The sequence below is a fragment of the Cheilinus undulatus genome, linkage group 22, assembly GCF_018320785.1.
Source record: "Cheilinus undulatus linkage group 22, ASM1832078v1, whole genome shotgun sequence".
Classification (NCBI taxonomy): domain Eukaryota; kingdom Metazoa; phylum Chordata; class Actinopteri; order Labriformes; family Labridae; genus Cheilinus; species Cheilinus undulatus.
Window position 1 is genome coordinate 31,999,606 of NC_054886.1, and position 24,030 is coordinate 32,023,635.

Sequence of the window (24,030 nt, forward strand, 5' to 3'; positions counted from 1 at the left end):
AAAAAAAAGTTTGCAGTTTGAGTAAGATGAAATGAAACATGGTTGAACAAAGAGAAGGGAAAAACAAACTTGTAGCAGCAAATCATTAAAGACAGGAGAACATAAATGCATTTTAATTTTCTCCATTTCCTAGGGTAAAATGTAAATTTTGGTTGTTTTCTAGAAATCTCTAGAAATAATTTATTCATCATGGGAAAACTAGCTTTGTTTTCCTGTAAAAACAAGATAAAGAAGTCAATATATTGAGAAAAAATAACGTGTTAACACAGTAAACTATTTAAAATGAAATATATTGATGTTGATGGCTTCTGTTCAACTTGAATCTTAAGAAATGTTTATGCATATTCATTTTAGATTTAAACACTGCTGATTTTGACTGAATATCACGATGGAGATCCGTTCAGAGCTTAAAGATCCGGTTCTTTCACTTCAGCTGAGTCAAATGATCCGATCACTAAAAAGAGCCTAACTTCCCACCCGCTGCTTTCCCTCGTTCCCATGCTCTGTGTATTTTTTTCAGTTGGTGACGTCACGCAGCCGGAGCGCGTGCGGCTCTGTATCAGGAGCTCGCGACCGGTGGTTGGGGGAAACAGGGAAGCTCGAACAAACTCTGCAGCCGAAACCCAAACCCAACGATAGCCACTGTGTCGAAATAACAGCAAGTTCGACACAGTTTAACGACTAAAATGCGGTCACAAACAAAACCGACGCGTTTTACTCACTCTGGAAGTTGATTCGGGCGATAAAGTTGACGTTGTTTGGGTGAACTTGTCCCGGTGTTGTTGTGGTGGATGTAAACCGACGACGAAACAAGAGGAGGAGAAATGTTGGTGCTGTCGCTGTCTCTGTTTTGACCCAGCTCCGTTTTCCTCCCACACAGACTGACAGAAACACAGAAAGGAGAACGAAAAAGTCTGATAAAGAGGAGAAATGGCCGAAGCAAGGTCCGAGGAAGAGGAGGAAAGCATGAGGGAAACCCGGGAACAAGTGGTTCGACGACAGCCCAACAGCTCTGGAGGTAAAACGGCGAAAAACACCGAAAACATTCGTCTGTTTTACATCAAGTCAGCCTGATATCGATTAATCACACAGATTTATGTGAGGAAAATGAGCTGTCACAAGACAACAGGGTAGTTTACACCTGAAATACAAACACTCAACTGAAACTAGAGATGGTTAGATATCAACAAAATCGACTAGACAACATTTAAGGCACTGTTTCAGCTGGTTTAAACATGCCCTTTGGTACTTTGGGAACATAAATACTGCATTTCTGTTAAGAGTTTTGCAGTTCATCTTTAAAATCTGCAACAGGACTGATGCAGCCATTTGTATTAGGTTGCCAGAATGTTCGATACGTCGATATTTTGCTGTAGTATGTTATTAGAAACGATACATCGCGTCTGTTTTAGTGCTCAAAATTATCATAAGTATAAAAGCATTAAAACTACTTCTTTTACCAATTCAAGTAAATAAGAGTATAAATTAACCCATCAAAAATGCTATGTAACCTGCAGTTTTTATTATCGATATCAAGAAATTGTCAAATTTTGGGTGTCTAAGTCCTGTGGTTTTGCTGCCATAGTTATAAAACTGTCATATATATATATATATATATATATATATATATATATATATATATATAATTTGATATTTATTTGTGTTGTTCTAAAGTTAGAATCTTGATATGTTAACAACCCAGTAATCTGCCACTTTAGCTTGCGCAATATGCAAAACAGTTTTTGCAATGCCACAAAGTAGAATTTAGCATTTCAATTCTGCAAAAATAATCAGCATTAGGTTTGGATTTGGGGTTTTTAAATCTCTGAAAATGTTATTGAAGTTTGCCAAATTGTTGAGAAATGAAATCCAAGTCCACTTAGAGGAAGATCACCAGAGAACTTGAACTTTTCTGTTCACATCTTTACAGCAAAAATGCATGGAAATCACAGGTTTTAGCTATATATGCATTATTCCTCTATTTTCAAAATATTTCACAAAAACTCTGATGGTTTTTGGACTCCTGATTAGGTGAAACAAGCAGTTCATACTCTCCTCTTTTATTTTGAGGACCTAGTTTCTTTGTTTTGGGACACTTTATGCCCCAAATAGCTACTTCCCTATAGATATTTCCCCACATTTTCTTTGATCCTGTTGTGAATGGTTTCTTTATCTTAACTGCATATTTTAGAAACACGCTGAAGTATATTTATACTACAGAGAAAAGATGAAAAATGGAGGTGAAACAAACTGTAGACTTTGGGTGTAGCCTGCTTGAACCCAAAGCCATAAATTCTTGTATCAACATGTGAGCATGTCGCCATTTGGGTCAAAGTTTACACATGCATGCATGAATCTGCAGACGCTCACTGAAACATTCCCAGCTGATTGTTACGGTGCGAGCCTGTGCCAAGACTCTCGGCCATTAGTTTTATCTGCAAGGCTTTGTCTATGTGTCGGAGTCAGGAAAGCTTAAGTTATAATTTAACATGACTCTTAAAGGCTTGTCTTTGTAATAGTACGTTTGTGAGTAAGATAAGTGCACAATGCCAACACCTAAACCCTCGGCTCACACTAGGAGTGTATTTTATGACACATATGACACATTTTAAAGCCAAACTACAGCCTAAATCCACAGTCAAGTCCTCAAAGTATTTGATGTTGTTCATTGAAAAGTAACACATAAACTAGAATTGAAAACCCCCTTTAAATGGATTCCTGTTCCTCATAGATGAAAGCTTTTTAACGCTAATTACGTTAACTACTTTAATATGTAAGCATTTAATGTTATGTAACATTATACTTAGGTTAACTTTATAGCACTTAATAAAGCCTAAGTGCCGCACTGGAAGAACTACCATCAATAAAATTCACAAAAATGTATAAATAGCGACTGGCCTGGGATAACCAGAGGTATGGGGCAAAGAAGGAAGTTATAAACAGGTGGTTTTTACTGACAGTTGGTCTAACAGGGAAGTACATTTACATCAATAAAAGCAGATCAGCAAAGGTGAAGTAAACAAACACTTTGGTTTTACAAACTAGGCCTAAACAATAAGTTATTTTCAATAGCTGTTGTCATTTGTGCAATAGTTGCATCACAGGATACGTAATATTAGCAAGCAACAACCTCCGGTGCCGAAAAATTAAACCAATGCAAAAAATTGCAATACAGTGAGCCACCTGGTCCACTTGACCACCAGAAATCCTGTCTGAACCTGTTAAAAAGCTGTTTTTTTTTCTTTTAACAAAGACATAAACTGGTTTAACAGCCTGGTTCAAAAAAACAAACGTGTCTGACTAGCTAAAGTCTTATGTGCTCTCACAGGGGCGGGGTTTGTACCACAATGGTTTAGATTATATTTAGGAAAAGCTTTACTGCGCACTGATTGGCGCATCTCATTTGATTGACAGATAGCTCGACAGGCAGAAGCTGCCTTTTAACTTCAACCAGAATGCTAGCTAGCTAGCTGATGGAAAGTCGAACTTAGTGGGTGGGCCGTTAGGTTGATCCAAAGTTCAGTTGAGACCGCGATTTCAATATGGAAGCCGCCGTGGATTGGCTATCAAAGCAGTTTGAGTCTGCCTACTGTAAGCAGATGGCTGACGTCACACAGGGTTAGTCCAATTCTTTCTACAGTCTGTGGATAGTAGTCACATGACTTTTGTCACACAGACGCTTCTGTGTTGTGTGATACAAATCATGCATAACTTTTCTACTTACTTTGACTAATCTACGATAAAAGTCTGACATTTTCATTGGCAGTCAGAACTGAGCACTGTATGTGGAATCTGTGTATCTCTTGCCTGTGAAAACATTGCCATCACAGATACAACAGCATGACACTCGAGGCAGACAGTTTCATGAGACTGAGCTTTAATGGTGTGTATTCCTGCTATTAGCAGTACCCTCTCCTGGAGCTTGTTAATGCTATGGCCACATACACTGCTTTCCACATTATTAAGCAAGTGACATTTTTCTCTTGTTTTCCTAAATATTAATGAAAATGACAGAATATTTTTCAAGTCATCAGCCGTTAGAGCATAATTCAAATGTTTTTGAACAAACTTCATAATGATAACCATTATTTTCAAAAAAATAAAAACCTCAAAATGCACTGTTCCACATTATTAAGCACGACAGAGTTTTAAAACATTTTATAGGTTGTAAAAAACTGAAATGGTCATTTGTTGAATTTGCAGCATTAGAAGGTCATATTTACTGAAATCAAAGCTATTTCAATCAAAAACATCTTAACAGGACAAGTTCCATGTTAACATAGGAGCCCTTCTTTGATATCACCTTCACTATTCTTGCATCCATTGAACTTGTGAGTTTTTGGAGAGTTTCTGCTTGAATTTCTTTGCAGGATGTCAGAATATCCTCCCAGAGCTGCTGTTTTGATGTGAACTGCCTCCCACCCTCATAGATCTTTAGCTTGAGGATGCTCCAAAGGTTCTCAGTAGGGTTGAGGTCAGGGGAGGATGGGGGCCACACCATGAGTTTCTCTCCTTTTATGCCCATAGCAGCCAATGACACAGAGGGATTCTTTGCAGCATGAGATGGAGCATTGTCATGCATGAAGAAACTTTTGATACAGAAGGCACTGCTCTTCTTTTTGTGCCATGGAAGAAAGTGGTCAGTCAGAAACTCTATACATTTTGCCGAGGTCATTTTCACACCTTAAGGGACCCCAAAGGGGCCTATCAGCTCTCTCCTCATGAATCCGGCCCAAAACAGGACTCCGCCCCCTCCTTGCTGATGTCACAGCCTTGTTGGGACATGGTGGCCATCCACCAACCATCCACTACTCCTCCATCTGGACCATCCAGGGTTGCACGGCACTCATCAGTAAACAAGACTGTTTGAAAATGAGTCTTCATGTATTTCTGGGCCCACTGCAACCATTTCAGCTTGTGAGCATTGGTTAGGGGTGGCTGAATAGTAGGTTTATACGCGACTGCTAGCCTCTAGAGGATCCTACACCTTGAGGTTGGTGGGACTCCAGAGGCACCAGCAGCTTCAAATACCTGTTTGCTGCTTTGTAATGGCATTTTAGCATCTGCTCTCTTAATCTGATGTATTTATCCGTCAGAAACCTTCCTCATTATTCCTTTATCTGCACAAACCCGTCTGTGCTCTGAATCAGCCACAAATTTCTTCACAGTATGATAATCACTTTTAATTTTTCGTGAAATATCTCATGTTTTCATTCCTTGTCCAAGGCATTACACTATTTGACACTTCTCAGCAGAAGAGAGATCCTTTTTCTTTCCCATATTGCTGAAACCTGTGGCCTGCTTAATAATGTGGAACAGTGCATTTTGAGGTTTTTATTTAAAAAAAAAGAAAAAGTAATGGTTGTCATTATGAAGTTTGTTCAAAAACATTTGAATTATGCTCTAACGGCTGATGACTTGAAAATATTCTGTCATTTGCATTAATATTTAGGGAAACAAGAGAAAAATGTCATTTGCTTAATAATGTGGAAAGCGGTGTATACAGTTTGTTATCACTGATTGTTTACGTTACTGCTGTATGTGTCTGCTGCAGTCATTAGCCATTCCAGCACATATGCCAATTTTCTGAAATCATGTCAGCATCGAGGTCGTGCAACTTTCCCCCCAGTTAGGTAGGTGTTTGAGGAGTAAGCGGGGTGCCAAAGTGTTTTTAATATCTGCATGACCATTACACATTGTTTTAAGGGAGTGCTTTGGAGATGTATTTTGCTAATTCTATTGCAGCCTGCTATTATGTGCATTGATGATCAGGCTTTGCAGTGGAAGAGAACTGGGAAAGAACCATACCAAAACAATCACGCCGTCAAGTCCCAGCATGATTCTTTCCTTAGATTCTGATGTCTTTCTTTACTCTGAATTTGAGTTTTTTGTTGCTCTTGTGTTGCAAATAACATTTAAGACACTTTAAAATCAGTTTGAGCATTCACAGCCTTCATCTTCCCAAAACACCCTTGCATACGAGTGTTTTCTCTAACCGGGCTTTAAAACTCAAACTTCGGCCTGTATGTGTCAGGTTGTATGCAGGTTTGGGCTTGCAGTCTAAATAATGTCCTGGTGAATAAACATCAGCTGTATAACTGACTGAAAAGGAAAACATAGAAACCCAACTGTTGTTGCTTTTAAATGACAAGCTTTTGCTCCTAAAGGTAAAAAATAGAGGCATAGATAAGGTAAAAACTCAGATTTGGGAGCATGTGTTGTTCAGAGTGTTAGTCATCTGCTGTTGTTGTGTAATGAAACTCGATCATGTGATAGTAACAACCTTAAGACAACAAGCTTTCTGAAAATGTGGATTTCTCTGTTAGTGTTCCTGACTCCAGAGCCGTTCTCACCATGCAGGAACTGTTTGTGAGATACAGACCGGGCTGGTAACACACCTCAGGCACAACATGAACTCATTCACTGCAGAGCAAATATGTTTGCATGGATCAACCCAGCTCTGTGGTTCTGGTTTTGGTCTCTGTGGATTTGAAGACAATCTGTGATTAATTTTTCTGGCATCTGAACTTCGTTGTTTCCACATGCTTGGCTTGAACCTCCCCCAAGCTCTGAGATATGCAGCTTATTTAAAACATTGTAAGTCACCATATCAATTTTGCTGTCAAGTTTTGCTCCATTTAAAATCTTCTTCCCTTATACGATAAAATAAGTTAAATAGATTGCAGGTTTTAACATGATCTCTTTAGAAACAGAAAGAAGGAGTTGAAGCTGACATTCTGGTTACTCATTAGGAAATAAATGTTTCCGCATTGCTTCAGACTATAAATGATCCTCTTTCATTCCCACACAGACTTCATCTTTGATGTGACAGTTAATAAATGTCTCGTATCAGTGTCTCAGCTTTTATTGATCACTATTTCCTCAAGTGTCTATGACAGAAGGATTTGAGTCATGCAGGGTGTGTTCACTATGCTAGACAGATATTTTTGTTGATATCATAATGTTGTCAAGTTCAGCTTAAACCTTAACTAAACGACTGTCTCCACCAAAAGACAGCTGAGTTCCTCCTTGAGATAAACAAAAAACCCCAATAAGTAAGGCCACGTTTACATGTACAACTCCAATTCCAAAAAAGTCGGCGCACTGTGTAAAATGTGAATAAAAACAATGATTTGCAAATCTCATTATCCCATATCTTATTGATGATAGAGCATAGACAGCATATCAGATGTTGAAACTAAGACATTTCAGGAAAAATATAAGCTCATTTTGAATTTGATGGCAGCGGCACATCTAAAAAAAATAGGGACGGGGCAACAAAAGGCTGCAATTTTTTCCCCCAATATTGTAATTGTGATTTGATATGCGATCATTCCTTAACTTTCTTTTCTTCCTAAACAAGAGCTGAACAATTCTTTAAAAGTATCTAATTCTGATGATTTTGACTCGTATTGCAAATTGGATATGAATTGTTGCATTGAAGGGTTTTTGTCATTCTTATATTTAGTAAGAAAAAAGTGCAAAAATGAAGAAGATAGGATTTTTTGTAGACTATTCTACAGAAATGGCACCTGAATGATTGCATGATATGTCATGTGTAACATCTCTGCTGCAAAACAACTTTAAAACTGGTATTTTGACTCAAATTTCAGGTCAAAGATATATTGCACCTTCTGCGATTTGAAAATTGTAGCAGGCCGTGTTGTGATTTAATCTAATTTTAGATTAATTGTCCAGCCCTATTTCCAATGAATCAGTAACATGACTGGGTATAAAAGGAGCATTTTAGAGAGGCAGATATTAACCCTTTACCTACTGAGTCTAAAAATGGCGATTTGGACATATTTTCTTATTATGGCTGTAAAATAGTCAGGAAATGCCCTAAGTCTGAGAGCTTTTGGTCCCTTTTCCCAGGAGTACTTGAACTTGACTTTTCAACATCTGGTTAATGATTAATTGCACATTATATGGAATTGTCAGCAGTTTAAAAGAAGAAAAACACAAAAATGGATTTGTTTGTTATGGCTTTTATGAGAAGAAATTTTGTTATTGCTCATGAAGTTTTGATTTGACATTTGAAATGTGAACCTATAAATGTTTAGAACAATCACCTGTCATGTTTTTTGAGTCTAGGAATCTGGGTGTGCAAAACACAGTGCAAAAGTTAACTATATACATAAATGACAATTAGTGCAAATAAAGGTGGAAAAATGCATTCTCAACATTCTCAAGTAACATGTTGTTATTGCACATACAGACACGCACAAATGCCACTATCTAACGCTATTTTTTTAAAAACAAAACAACACTCTTGCTCGCTCTCCTATTACTCTCTTCCTTCACTCTCCTTTCTCACTCGTCTTCTGCCAAAGCTGCCGTTTTCACGGTGCTGTTCGACATTACCATAATATATATATAACACGAACCATATAAAAGCACAGATTCTCAGCTCTCTGTCAGCGTTGGAATTTTTTAGATTGAGCAAACTTTCAAGGAGTTACACTGTTGAGAATCTGCATAGCAGTCTCGCGATACTTCTGGTGTTTTGCTATGAATGCCCACGTCATATGGTTGCGAGTACTGTAATGAACCATACATGTGCGCATGCCCACAATTCTCAGCTTTCCAACACCGTTAGAATTTTTCTGATCAGACAAACTTTGACAGAGTTACGCTAATAATACTCCGGACATATAAAACACAGCGCCAGCGTCAGCTCAGTAGGTAAAGGGTCAAAATTGTGGAACAATTTCAGAGAAATATTCTCCAAATAAAATTATGAAGACTTTGAATGTCCCACCACCTGCAGTCCGTAATATCGTCAAAAGATTCAGAGAACCTGGAGAAATCTCTGTGCGCTGAAGGTCAGTACTGGATGCCTGTGGTCTTCAGACCCTCAGTCATCACTGCATTAAAAACAGGCACTGGAAATCACTGCATGGGCTCAGGAACACTTCTAGAAATCAACACAGTTGGCCATGCATCAACAAATGCAAAGAAGAGATATGTGAACAGGATCTAGAAATGCTGTTGTCTTCTCTGGGCCTAAGCTCATTTAAAAATGGACTGAGGCAAAATGGAAAACTGTTCTGTGGTCATATCAATCAAAATTTAAAATTCCTTTTTTAAACCAGGTACGCCGTGTCCTGGGGACTAAAGATAGAGGGAGCATCCAGCTTGTTCTCCTGGCTCAGCTCTAAAGCCTGCGTCTGTGATGGTATGGGGTTGCATTAGTGTCTATGGCATGGGCAGCTCAAACATCTGGAAAGGAACTATCAATGCTCAAAAGTAGAGGGAGATTTTAGAGCAACATATGTTCCCATCCAGACAACGTCTCTGTCAGGGAAGGCCTTGATTATTTCAGCAAGACGATGCTAAACCACATACCACATCCATCACAACAGCATGGCTTCACAAAAGAAGAGTCAGGGGGCTGAACTGCTCTGCCTTCAGTCCAGACCTTTCACCATTAGGAAACAGCATCATAAAAGTTGCTAAAAGCTCCGTAAAGTTGAGTAAAACTGCCAAGTCTGTTACCACCATGAAAGCCAACCCCACTGAGTCTTCCTTGATCTAAACGTTGAGTCCTTTCTTCCTCGCACCTCTGATTTTTACCTTCTGACCTCCTGGTGTCAAACAAGAAACCAAACTGATGACTAACACCACGGGAAATTTAGCTGTGGTAAGCATTTGCATGTTAGAACGCAGCTCTAGCTCAGAGCTCAGCCTCCCTGCTGCTGCACAAACATCTGGAAGTGTTAAAGCTCCTGATGACTCTAGCAGAATCCCACAGCAGCCAATCACAGCCTCACTTCCTGGATGCTCTCTGCCAATCAGGAAGCAGGCCAGAGCAGACAGGCAGTCCAGTCAGAGTTTCAGAGAGTCGGGGGAAGAGAGGAAGAAGACAGCACAGAGAAAAGTGACAGCTTTGAAAGGAATAGATAGAAAGCGAAAAAAAGAAAGACGTGTTTTTGTTCCTGCAGATTTCCTACAAATTCGTCAACATTTGACAAATATTGGACACGTCAGGGAGCCGAGCTGACCTGGTTTTTCAGAGGAGAGGAGGTAGGAAATGGAAAAATGCTCACACATGCAGTAAAAAACACAGTCAAGCTCTGTCTCAGTTAAAAGTAGCTAGTTTCTGTCCCCTTGTTGGTCGTTTTCTTATATTTTTACAGGAGTAAACATGTTGACAGAAAGGTCAGATGAGGACACTCAAACCCACAACATCTTCTCTTTGATTTTTCTCTCTCTGCTCATCATTTCTTGAAGAAAATTAGTCGATCAGCGTGGGCAGAGACTGTGAATCCCCTTCTTCTATGTCTGCCATTGTTTGAACTAATTGGAAATATGACGCATCATTTCCTGCCTGAAAAAGGATTACTGTTCAATCCAAAATATATAAATTTCTAAAGGACACCACTGAAGTTTTATGTTACCCAGATAGTAAAGACAGCACCTCATTGATGAGGATAGATCAACTTTAAATTTGAAGTACCGGACATCAGCACTGATATTTGCTCTGTCGGCTTTGGGGTTTTTATGAAATAAGTGCGCTGTGACTCGGTTAAACGAAGTCTTTTGTTGTTGAGCTTTGTTCAGTTTGAAATAAGCGGATATACCCTGCAAATTTACTAACTTTTTTCATATTTAATCAGTTTATTTCTTTGATAAGCTCGTCCTCAGTGAAAGAATGAAGACAGTGATACAGTAGGGTGTATGAGCATATCTTCAGATCTCTAAAAATGTGTTAAAATCATTTAAATATTTCTGATGTTAGTACCGGCTAAATCTACCTGTCCCTCCGTGGCACATCAACAGAGTGCTTGCTTTGCAGTACGACAGAAACGGGATGTGTTGAACGTTCTGATGTGGCCTACCAGACCAGCATTAAGTTGACAGGGCTTGACGCTAACTTTTTTCCCAAGGAGCACATGTGCTCCTAAGGCCGGCCACACACTAGACGATTTTTTAATCTGAAACGATTTAATAACTGTGGGAGACTACAGACTTCAGGACAATTTCCAAAGATTTTTCATCTTTAATCCTCTGAACGCACACACTAGAGGACTCAGCCAGACTGTCTGATCAGTGGAGACCACACACCTGTCGACCTGCCTATGACCTCACGTGATCATGTGACTTCAGAAAAAAAAAAAAAAACACGGATGTCTGTCGATACCGTCTTGCTGTGTCTCCACAACAGGCTGTCCTGGCATGCGTTACAGGTGCAGCAACAGTCATAAAACATGGGAAAGACTCGGGATGAAACCCTGGCTGGAATTAAGGTACCGTTGTGTTTATGGTTGTGAGCGGTGAAAGTATGTGTGATTCGTCTGGTGGTGCTACCCGGTGTGCTCGATCTCATTGGTTGTCGTGGGTACTCCGTCAATGGCACTACGACCTAGAATCAGGGTCTGGGAGGCTACGACACGATTTGGAGCAGTAAATGAATCGTGTTGACACCACACACATGCAGGCTACTCAGACAAATAATCCTTTGCGACGAGGCTCTAGTCGGTATTCGCCCCCACAATCGTTGGGGGGGTGCAAATCTTGCCCCAGGTCAGGCTTAAAATCCTGTAGTGTGTGGCCAGCCTAAGTTGAAAAAATCAGAAGCACATAAACTAATTTAGGAGCACAATGAAAATTGATCAAATAATGTGTTTTTTCTGTATTAAACATGATGCAAATAGACATTTACAAGCAAAGTTATTTAATGAATTGGTATACAAAATGTACAGAAAGGTCAAATCATCAAGTTTTGAGAAAGTGTTGCAATTAATTGTTATTGTTAAATGTTATTAATTTCGATACTTTAAATTTACTTTAAATTTGGCAACTTCAGTCGGAGTTGGTCTTCTGAAGGAGTGACTAATAGGTTTCATTTTTGCGTGTTTTGTTAACTAAGATCATTTTCACACCTGATAGTCCGGGGGACTCGGTCCATTTTGCATCACTGTTGCAATTTTCCTTTGGTTTGGTTTGCATTCACACTGCTCTTGGTCAAACGGACAAAGGCTGAACACCTACAAACTCTGCCCGTTAGGGGCGCTGTCATCACAAACAAACGGCGACCGAGAAGAAAAGTCAGCATAGAAGAAGACGAAACAGGGGAATCCTGCTCCTTCCGCCGGTCTTTTTTCCACTTACACAATGAAAAAACACCAAATTATGCTGTCTTGGGGTTTCTGCTCTTGCACTGGGGCATTATGAGCAGCCAGCGAGACTTGAGCTATCCAACATGTCGTTCTTAACATGAGATGAATAAATAAGCACGGACGACGACATGTTGCTATGGCTACACAGGCGCGAAGCAAGGTACCGACATGTTCAGTGCTTAACAAATGTATTAGACCACCTGTCATATTTGTCTCAGAGACCATCCAGCATCATGAAGTGCTTTAATGCGGACTCCTTCATTTTCAGTCAGCTCTCCACATTTTACCATTTTGAACAGGAATGAGGAATTTCAAACTGAGTTCACCCAAAATTGAGCAGGCTCACTGGGCTTCTCTGAGAAGTCAGAAATGAATCAAGCATAACATTCAAGCACTAAAACTTCTTTTTCTATTCAGGAATGCAAGTAAATAACTATAATTTGACATTTTAATCAAGAAATAATAACATGCTTTACTATTTTTTTCAGTGTTTTGTACATCAGTAAATTTGAAAATTCCTGGATAACAATAATAATTATATTTTAGCATTAAAAAATATCATTTGGGTTAAAGAGCTTCTACATATTGGTGTATTAACCATTGCAGAAACATAAGAAATTATTTTGGTAATTACCAATGCTGTTAATTTAGGGCAGCTGTGGCATAAACCTTACTTTGGCTAGGGTTAGGGTGGTCTAATACATTTGTTAAGCACAGTATGTTGGGCACTAATGATTCATCATGGGACTTGATGTGCCACAACCTGGGGCTAGAGAGGGCCTTTAGGCCTTTTCACCCCTGGTAATATGTGCAGAGACCACCGGCGGTTTTTCAGCCCTTGGGACATCCACAGCAAGACCAGGCAACCCTACTACCTGCCTGGATGCACTACAGGCCATGCTTACTCTGCACAGTCACCCCTGACTCCACCCAAAAGGTTTCTTTTTTTTTTTTTTAAACAGATTATTTTCCCATGCCCCTGGTAATACTCAAGGATATCCAGAGCACAACCAGGGTTGTGTCAATCCTCCTGCCGGCTCAGTGATGCCCTCAGGTGGCTTACTCGCCATTGCATGTCTTACTTCAGCCTAAATTTTTGGCCCAACATGCCTAAAAGTCGTAACCCGACAAGTCAGATGGATGTGTTTCACACATCCATCTGGAAAAGCTTCAACAGGAAACATTTGAGAAAAGGCAGAGGCTTTGAAAAAAACTCGGAGTGTGATTGGAAGAACATTCTGTCTGTCACATCTCTATGAGCCAATCAGAGCCACAAAACATGTGACGTAGCAGCTATCGAGCTACGTATGCACAGTCACGGGAAATAACGCCAAACGTGGCGACTATAGACATGTCAGTACTCGACTTTTGTCGTTTTTGAAAAGAAAACAACTCATTGCTGTTCTTTGTTCTTCTTTAATGAAGAAATGTTGTGAAGTTCTGATAAAACTGACGCTTTAGCAGCATCCACGCTAATCTCTTCCTCCATAGTTGCACCCACCTCTTGCTGCTGCTTGTTTACCTCACAACTCTGTCGTGCCTGAAAGTACTGCCCCTCCTCACTGATTGGTCCTGTCACTTTCTAACTGGGCCCAAACGGTTCAGACAGGAGCTTAACAAGATGGATTCAGCAGTAGGAAACAAGGAAATGGGCGTATCCATCTGCTGTGCAAGGTTATAAAAGTCCTGCATGGTACTGTATTTGTGCAATTTGGGTAGCGAAAAAGAGCTTGCCTCCAATACTTTTCCGAGTTAAATGCAAATAATATTGGGTGTAGGGCTGGGCGATTATGGCAAAAATCAAAAACGCGATTAATTGGGCTTTTTACCTCGATTTCGATTAATGAACGATTATTCCAACCTACAACCTCCGACTCTGGTCTGTAAATATTTGTAACAGTGTTAAATTGAATAACTGAGAGGAACATGTAGAGATTAACAAGTCATGGTTATTTATTAAGACAACTGAAATCAAAATACACAGCTGAAATAAAACTACTTGGCTGCCTATCATGACTACACAGTTAGTAGTTTGTTTTTGCATTAGTAGAGAGAGATATCACAAGGGAAAAGGGTCGGTTATAGGCTCTAAATGTCAGTTTTGATTATTTTTCAATTAATTGCCCAGCTCTAATTGGGTGTATATAACTTCTATATTTGTGGCCATGGCATCAGAACATTTTTATTGTTAGATTTTTAATTTTGGTGTTATGGCATCTCTAGGCACAACATTGATTAAAAAATCTTAAACCTTAGTAGTTTCATTTGAACTAGTTTTGAATGCTCTTTAAAAATCCTGAAAGTCTTCAACATGGATATATAAACTCAAAGTTTTTGGTGATAAAGCAGAAAACTGCTTGCTCTTACCACTTAAATTTGGGCCAAAAAGTGGTTTAAAAAACCCTGGCTTGGAGACAGAAGGACCAAAAGTCCAGAAAGTCAACTTAATTCTCATTTTATGAATGCATTTTTGGTTAGTACACAAACTTAGGAGGAAAATAAAAGTATTACAGCCTTTAAACTTCTCCACTTAGGTCTAAAGTCAGCCAAAAACCACAAACCTATCTATAACTGAAGTGCTGAACGTCAGTCTGACCCTGGTTGTGGTTACTCCAGGCCTTCTGCTCTGGTTGTGATTGCTCGACCACTTTTGAGCTTAATTTTGGTAACCTTACCAGCCTTTAAAACCCAGTTTGACCATAATGAAAGCTTTTTCAGCCATTTGTGATTGAGGATGGTATTTTCAGTCTAATAGAAAACCCATTTGCCCTCTGGTTTAAGTGCTATGGTTAAATCAACAGTGATGGAAGGCACATAAAAACATAACATTACCTTACCAGAAGCCTAAATTGGAAAGTTGAGGGTTACAGATTTGGAGGTACTTGGTCGAAGAGTGAGCAGTGACTTCCTGATGCTGACTGATTGGAGCAGTGTTTTTCAGATGTAATGATTTTCAATCTTTCTCTTTGTCTCTTTGTCTTCCCAGGCCGTTCTGACAGACGTAAGCCGGAGCATCGTCACAGGTAAGATCTTCTGTTCTTCTTTCTCACCTGGCACATCAACAGAGATTAGGTTTTCTTACCAAGAACTCAGGCATGAAATTTTACCCACATTTAGGGAGGGGATTCAGGCCAAAGAGGCACGTTTGATGTTGAATCCAGGTGAATCAGCAAGATCTTTGAAGTTCTTCTGCTCTAAAATAAATCCAAATAAAAGAATTTACTAATAAAAAAACATTTCTTTTGTTTGACTCCAGCTTGGGTCTACTTTCTACATTTGCCTCGTAGACTAGCAGAAACTACTTTTCTCTCCTTTGGTCTCAGGGGCTGACACACTCCTGAAAGTATTTGGGATTTTGGCCGGTTGGCATGGCAACTAGACGGAGCAGTCACCGAGTTTAAAGGCTGTGTGTTTATGGGGGAAACAGAGTCTCGGTTTGAGCGCATTGCGTTTGAAAGATGAGACACAAAGGTGATTGGAGATTGTGAAACTTTGAAAAGCCCTAATGTGAGAGTAAACGGCAGATTATTCTGCAGAAAACGGGCAAACAAACATGGAAGATCTCAGATTTTCAGCTTTAGTTTTTTGAAAAGAAATCCAATGAAAAGACGAGTTATAAGAGATGAAACTGACACCGTATTTATGTTCTAGAGATAAACACGTTAAACTGCATTAGACGTTTTTAGAGGATTTTTAAATCCTTCAGTTAATCAGATACTGTGGTGAATCATAATATGACCGTCTAGCACACCTTTCCTAAACTTAGGGCCATGACCTGCCTGTATTAGGTCCCCTTTGACAGAGTTATATACCTTAAAAATGACCAAATCCATTTTTCTTATTAAAATAAATTTGCTAGAGCAAATCTTATCAGTCAGAATTGCATATAATAATGTCTACGATTCTGTATCTACTCAAAGTTTCCAAAAATCAATATATTTGAACACACTTTCCTACATCCTAAATTAGGGGTGTGCAATAGGACGATCTTAGATTGTGAAGAAATAGAATGTAGTGGCGATGTGATGAAGTTGAGGAATCAGGAGAGTCGTGTTCTACCTGACTAGATCTCACTCATCCCCTTCCCTTCTGCTTCCCCACAGAGCAAGGATTCAAGGCTGAAAATGAAACTGAAACCTAACTAACCCAATGTATCTGCTTACTGTGCTAAACTAAAGTAGCATAGCCTGCTTCAGGAACAGTTCATATGCACCAATTCACATCATACAAACACGTTCACCTTTACTAAATATCAGCCAACAACTGCTGACCGGCACAGGCCATGAACATAACTCTATAGTCTGTTTCACATCACTGACAGGTGTTATGGTTTAACGCGTGATCATGTTAACTGGTGACTATACAAATGTGTCCAGGTTAATAACAGACATCAAAGATTTAAAGAGCTCCTGTGTTTGGTTTTATCTCCCAAGCGTATCTAAGACATAAAAGTAAATGTTCAGAGTTTTAACTCTGAGCAGCTAAAAAGTCACCATTTAACATGGGCAACGGCTTTGGATTTAAGATTAAAGATTAAATTAAGCCCACATCTTTTATTTATACTGAAATATTTTGCAATTAAAACACAATTTAACATTTTCTTTGCTATAATTTCGATTAGATGATTAGAAAATGCTTCATATATGCTAAAAAGCAATATTTTGTGCACATTTTCTAAAGCTTTTAAATATCAAATAACATAGAGCCCCTTAATGCAGAACAGACTGGAGTAGATGCTGGTAATATCACCTCTTTATCAGAATAGGGAATGTGTTGTGAATCAGGAATCCGTTTGAATCAAAAAATGATTCTGAATTGAACCGTGATCCCCAGGATGGTTAACGAATTAAATCTAAAGATACTTAAAGATCCACATCTCTAAGAATTTCTTTTGTTTTTGCTCCATGTGATGTCTGAGGAGCTGTCACTCACACTTTCTCACCTCCCCCTCGTCTGAAGCACCATTATCAGTGATATAAATCCTCTATCCATCTCTAAATGCTGTGTTGTTTTAACCCTTTAAGCGCCAAAGTCGCAAAATTGCGACAAGCAACATTGCTGAATTAAACAGGCTGTAGGTGCAAATATGGTGCCTAATGTTGATACTACTTTACACCAGGAGATGGCGGACATGAGTAACTTAAATCCCAGCAGCATTTGTGAGCATGTTTCTAGTCAAAGTTTTGGACAGAGTTTATTCAGAGAGTTTGAAGACGCACCGCCGGTCAAGGAGATGAGGAAGTGGTAGAAGTGGTTGTAGTCGGTAAAAGAGAGAAAGAGAGCGAATTGTAGCGAGAATACTCACAATGCCGGGAGGAATAGTGGAATATTCACCCCTGTGACAATGACGTTCAGTCATCCGGGAAGACTGAAACTGCCGTGCGTCTGTGAGCAGCCACAGCGAGTCTGTGCACCATGAGAGTCCACAAAGCAGCACATACCGAAGCCGATGCTTTTCCTCACCGTGGCTGGGGTGCGGACATGGTGGGGGTTGCAGGGGTGGTCAAAACACAAATATTGATGGAGGTAGCGGGAATTAAAAAAACAGCAGGGGTAGGGGCAGACGTGGTAGAAGCAGTGGTGGTGGAGGCCGCCTGGTGACGTCAGAATATGCAAATTAGATGAGTGAATTTACTCCCACCACAAACTTTGGGTCATACTGAAGATTTTTCTCATTTACAGTATGCCTTTATCTCTAACCACTTTCAAGCTACAGCCTTTTGAAATCTTGATATCACAATTGAATATTTTCTTGTAAAAACTGTGGCACCTAAAGGGTTAATTTACTTCACTTCTTGAGAAATTAGTGCAGTCATAGCATCTGATCAGGATTCCTCCTGGTTTAAGTCCTTTGGAGGTCTCCCAAAGGCATGTCCAACAAGGAAGAGACCCCAGGGCAGACCCAGGACTCTGGGACCATCGCAACCCTGCTCATAGGTGGAAGAAAATAGGTGGATGGGTTTTTATAGTGAGCCTACTTTCTAACTCTACTTCACTGAGTCTGTGAAGGAAATACTGTAGTAAACCCCTGAAGGATGGCTGGGCTCTTGTGATTTATTTCAAAGCACAAAAAAAAATCAAAATACCATAGTCAGCATAAGACCGTAATGCATCTTTATTGACAATTAAATGCATTTAATTCTTACTGTTCCTTAGCACTTTTTATTTTGACTAACACACTGCAAGCTCATCTGTTCGTGGTTAAGCTGTTGTCACTTCTGATCTTCCATCTTCCTCTTTAAAAATAAAAGTTCATTCACATCCAAAAAAAGGAAGGAAGCAATCTTGGCTCAAATCACAGCTTATTCTCTGAACAAGGCAGTACATGTCAGCAGTTTCTCTCGATTAAAACCATCTACGGAGCAAGACTTGTCCATAATGCGACAGAAAAGTAGCAAACTGTTGGACATTGTGGCAGCTTCTTGCAGCCGTGCCATGATGAGCACACCTATAAAGTAAAACAAAGAACCCGGTACCAAAACTAAGGGGGTCTAGCTGAGTAAAGCTGGTACCACATAAGGATTATCATAATAGACTCTGCTAGTCTCACTGCCTCTAAAGTTGTGGTTCATGTTAGTCACACACACCCTGAAATGATGTAATGGGTCAAGAAGGAAGATCTTAAAAATTTGGAAACCCTCAAAAACAAAGTCAGCAAACACTGTCAAGTTTGTGAAGTGGACTTTTATAAGCCTGTTTCAATTCTGGGTGTCCAGATGTGCTCATACTTCTGAAAGATGAATCAGTGTTCCTGTTTTGTCCGAAATCTTTTCGATAAACAGGGACAGCTGGAAAATAGAGCATCAGAGAAAGTTTTTCCATCAGTAAAGCAGCGAGTTTGGAGAGTGTGTTTGGGCAGTGTCAGGGGTGAGTCATGTGTCTCTGTTCATGGTTAACAGCTCTGTGGCACAAAGAGAAAGAAAGAGACTCAGTCAGAGACAAAGACACTCGGAGAAACAGACTTTTAGAAAAGACGGAGTAGGGAAAGAGATACAGGAAGACGTCTGACCTCCTTCTGTCGTCTGGGTGAGTCTGGCTCTGTTGATTCCTAACCTGCCCGGAAACCGCTACAGCTCTGTCTGAAAAGAGACGAACTTTGGCTCAATTTCAGGCTCCTCACTCGCCCTGGATCTCCTAGAAATACTTCTGAATTATTTGGATGATTTTCTGTGCAGATAGGCAAAGTCCACTGCTGTGGAGAAGTTGCCAAAAATCTCTGTCAGCAAATTCTTTTCTTGAGTAGATCCTTAATAAAACATTTAATAAGCCAGAGAGAGAAAAATCTTCTACTTCAGGACTGACTGCATCTACAGACTTATTTCTTTTTTGGTCACATGAGAGTTTTTTTTAATTCTTGAATTGACACAAGAGTGCAAATAGATTCTGCAGTGTGGCGTAGAGTGACTCAGATCTCCTGTTTGAGTGTTGGTAAGTTTTGAGGACAGCAACCGGGAATAATTTTGGTTTTCTCCACTAAAGGAATGATATCCACCTTTATTTACCCTGACAGCACTCAGGAGTGTATGTTCTGTTAAGATTATGAACTTTTATCAGTCTTACTGTGATTAATAAGAGGGTATCATCTGCGTATAGATATATCTGCAGCTCTCTCTGATGACGACCTTAAACCTTCAGTTTTTGTAAACCTTCTAGATCAATCCAAACAGTTTAGCCAATATGAAGAGTTGTTTTCTGTGAAGGCATTTAGGTAAACAAAGATGACTGTTGCTGAAGTGACAATGGAAAATCACAGATAAAGAGAGGAAGAGTGTAGGGGAGGGTTTGAGAGAGTGGAGTGTGCCGGGATGGGCGATCCAGGTGGAGGGATTGAGCTCTGGTAGACAAAGCAGAATGAGAAGACTTCATCTTCTGATTATTCCACGTCTTAGAAACACATCAACAACTCAACGAAAATGTGCAGGAAGGAGCAGGAATTAGTTCGTTTGCTGTGTCTTCACTCCGCCCTCTGTCCCAGCTTGTATTTTTGCTGTTTTATTCAGGAATCAGTAAATATATTTATTAAGTCCCTTTATCATCTCACTAAAATGCACTTGTTAGGGTTTGTATCTGCCAAAGACAGCAGAGGAAAGAAACAGCAAAGTCTCTCAGTCCCTTACACTGTGTCCCAATGACTTTGGATGTGAGCGAGCATCGGTGCATAATTTCCCCTTGATAATACCGAGTCCCAGTTTTCCTGACAGCAAATGCAGCACCCAGATGACCCAGGTGTGAAAGAGGTCTTAGATTCCTGTTTCTCATGAGAGATAGGCAAGGAATGAGGAAAGGGGGAGATGATGAGGCATCAGGAGTGTCAGACAGGAATGTTCCCTTGATTTTCTTTTGCTTTCTTCTCTCAACAGAGCTTGTTACTTAGCTTTACAAAGTGAAGATAGCTGTGCATTAACCCTTTGAGACCAACATTGTCGTACATGACAAGAAGAGACACAGGTCATAAGAAGTTAAATTAATTTGAACCATTAATCATTAAACCACTCACTTTTTTCCTCTAAAAGCTCGTCATTGTGCCCGTTCCAATGTTCCAATGCCAGGTAGTGTCATTGGAACAGCACTTTGTAGCCCTTAGAAAGGTTTTTCTAGTGAGCCTGGAACTTGGGTGACTTTCTGGGGTCTTAAAAGATTAAATCCACAGATATGTCCAGTATTGAACATCTTTTATAATTTTTTTCCTATCAATTCTTTATTTTCCGTTTCTGCTACCAGCCTTGGCAACCAATGGCAGGCTATTGCATCATCGTGTCATGCTTTGTTAAACTGCACAACTCTTATTGTGCAGATCATGAAATAGGTGACCTGAGTAGCTCATAATGGAGAGAAAGAGAGACAGAAAGCCTGTGATGTGTCCCTCTGTGTCACTGCAGACAGGAACTGCTTTGATTAATAATGGCACAAATGGAGCAAAGACAAAGAAGAGCGAGGACCTTTTGTAAATATGTGAATATTTTGTAGACTTTATGTAATGGAATGATTCTTTTTTCACATTTTGGTACCTAAGAGGTGGGAGAACAAGTTTGTGGAAAAAAAACCTTAGACATTAACTGTGTTACACAAAAAAATCTTTGAGTTTGAATTTCCGTTCAGTTTTTTCTTTTGTCTTTATAGTTCCATAACTTCTAAGAAATACTAGTGACATTACTGCCACACATGTATTCTTAAAGCTCAGGTTGCCCTGAAAAAATGGATGTTTAGAGCTTGACTGTGCACCACAGGGTTGATGATTTAAAGTTTTTAGGGCAGTAACTCCAGGTGACAGACAATGGATAAAAGTAGGGCTTGAAGGAGTAATAATATCCATAATCTGTGTCTAATATGTTAAATGCTTCAGCATGTACCATGATGGGGACAAAGCTATTGAGCTCAAAGCTTTGAAAGATTCATCAGTGCAAAGTAGAATAGGATGTGATGTCTGATGCTCACATGTTAAGGACACAGTGCTGACATTTCCTTTACATCCTGGCCTGTGGACTTATTTGCACTTCATTTGGATAAATAAACCGGTGTTACAAAGCAAAAACTGTTTATAACAAAAGTTTATAAGATCATTTAACAGAAGGATGCAAGGACACAGTCACTAATAAGGATGGTCCAAAGATAACTGTGGAGTTGTATTTCAGTCAGTCACGTTTTTCTTCACTTGACTACAGCCCTGCTGTGTATGAAGTTGAACTAGGAAACTTAGGAATTGTATTTTTTCCTAGCCAGCAGCTGCACAACATGATTCAATTCTATTATTGGATTTATAACCAAAGGCATTAAACACAGAGTTTCCAGGTTTCAGATAAACTTTAAGGGATTTCTAAAGTTAAACTTGATAGTTGGGGATAAATCACTATGCTGATATGGACACCACATTTACCTTTTTATATGTAAACCTTGCACTAAATGTGCACTGATACATCAGGTCTGCCTCTGGCATTGTTCTGGGGTTCATCTGTCTGCAGCAGATGTGAAAGACACCCACACTTCCTGTAAATCATGATTTTTTTTAAAGATGTGAGGAATAAAATTGATCTGGAGATGTTTTTACCAGCATCATAGTGCACATAAACCCGTTTATACCTTCAAGATCACCAGATCTGTCCTCAAAGTTCGACTGACCTCAGTGTTTTTAAGACACATGACTGAAGAAGTACATGTGATTTACTGAAATGCACATGTGGAAGGCAGATGGGATAAAAAAAAACTGTTTTGGTTTTAGCTTCCATTCTGAAAAGTTAATGGATGAAAAAGTTGAGCAGTGATATAAATCATGGCTGATGACCTGAGTGGATGGAGCCACATAGAAGCTGACTACAGCAGATTTTTAGATGATGGCAACAACAATGAATGAGATAAGAACAACAGTAGTAAACACTGACCCAGATTATGATGTGACTGAAGACTGGTTTGCTCAAGGATGGCCGAGGGGCTTGTTTAACCTCCTGAAACCTGAGCTTTTGTTTCAAATTCATATTTAGTTTCTCTCACCTATTTGGGACAAGTAGCACCTGATAAGTTAAAACATCAGCCTTGTTTAAGAACAGGGATTTCTTGGAAATGTTCCAAATTCCAAACAAATTTCCTAAAATTTTGAAGAAAACACTCCAAATTTTTTATAAAAATGTTTAAACTCAGTGACTCAGATATTTCATTTCTGTGTTAGTATTTTCGGAGGACAGCAGCCACAAATTGTTTTGGTTTTATGCCAGCTTCTTTCATCTCTCTCACTGTGATATATAAGAGTGTCATCTGCATTAAGAGAAAGCTCGAGCTCGACCCTAAACCATTCACAGTTCAAATAAACTACCTATTTCTTAGTAAAAAAGTTTTAACATATTTCATCACATTAAAAATGCCCCAGAATTTCTGCAAATACTCCTCAAATATTTCAGTGAAACCCCAAAATTTACAAATTCATTCCCCAAATTCAACAGGAATGACAGAAACATTGCGTCATCCATCAAAATCCTCTGAATTTCCTATGGAAATTCCTGAAATTTCAAAAGCAAGCCACCACCCCCTAATTCCCCAAAAATGTTAAAACAAATTTCGATGAAAATGCCGAACAATTTTCCCTAAACATCCAAACCTATTTCCCAGATTCCCATGAAAATGCAAAATCAAAGCACACAATTCCAAATCGGCCAATGAAACTCCAAAATACACAAACATATCCCATGAAAATACTTGATAATTTTCCAAGCAAATTCACAGAAATATACAAACAGCAAATTCTCCCAACATTTAGTGATGGACGTTATGGAGAATTATCTAAAAACTTCTAAATGCAGAAGTTACTACAATTTTTTAGGAAAGCCAAAATTTAATGTCCTTAAATGTACATGTAGGGTCTTGAGAGGTTAACCTCTTAGGACTTAAGACTGCCTAAGGTACTCTAAAACTGGAGGGTTTCATGATTTCTTTTTTTTTTTTTTTAATATACAGTGCTTAACAATTTTATTAGACCACCTGTCATATTTGTCTCAGAGACCATCCAGCATCATGAAATGCTTTAATGCGGACTCCTTCATTTTCAGTCAGCTCTCCACGTTTTACCATTTTGAACAGGAATGAGGAATTTCAAACTGAGTTTACCCAAATTTGAACTGGCTCACTGGGCTTCTCTGAGAAGTCAGAAATGAATCAAGCATAACATTCAAGCACTAAAACTCATTTTTCTGTTCAGGAATGCAAGTAAATAACTATAATTTGACATATTAAGCAAGAAATAATAATGTGCTTTACTATTTTTTCCAGGGTTTTTTTGTAAATCAGTAAATTTGAAAATTCCTGGATAACAATAATAATTATATTTTAGCATTAAAAATATCATTTGGGTTAAAGAGCTTCTACATATTGGTGTATTAACCATTGCAGAAACATAAAAAATGATTTTGGTAATTACCAATGC

General features: G+C 39.2%; 1 protein-coding gene across 2 annotated transcripts in view; it reads left to right on the forward strand.

Moving 5' to 3' along the window:
- Positions 1-536: 536 nt before the first annotated feature.
- LOC121504591 (SH3 domain-containing protein 19-like) overlaps positions 537-24,030 on the forward strand; it is a 45,218-nt gene continuing 21,724 nt past the window's right edge. For both annotated transcript variants that reach the window (XM_041779511.1, XM_041779512.1), the window contains exons 1-2: positions 537-1,018; positions 15,109-15,145. In XM_041779511.1, the coding sequence (XP_041635445.1) occupies positions 931-1,018; positions 15,109-15,145 (125 nt within the window). In that variant the 5' untranslated portion in view covers positions 537-930. The remainder of the gene's footprint in view (positions 1,019-15,108; positions 15,146-24,030) is intronic.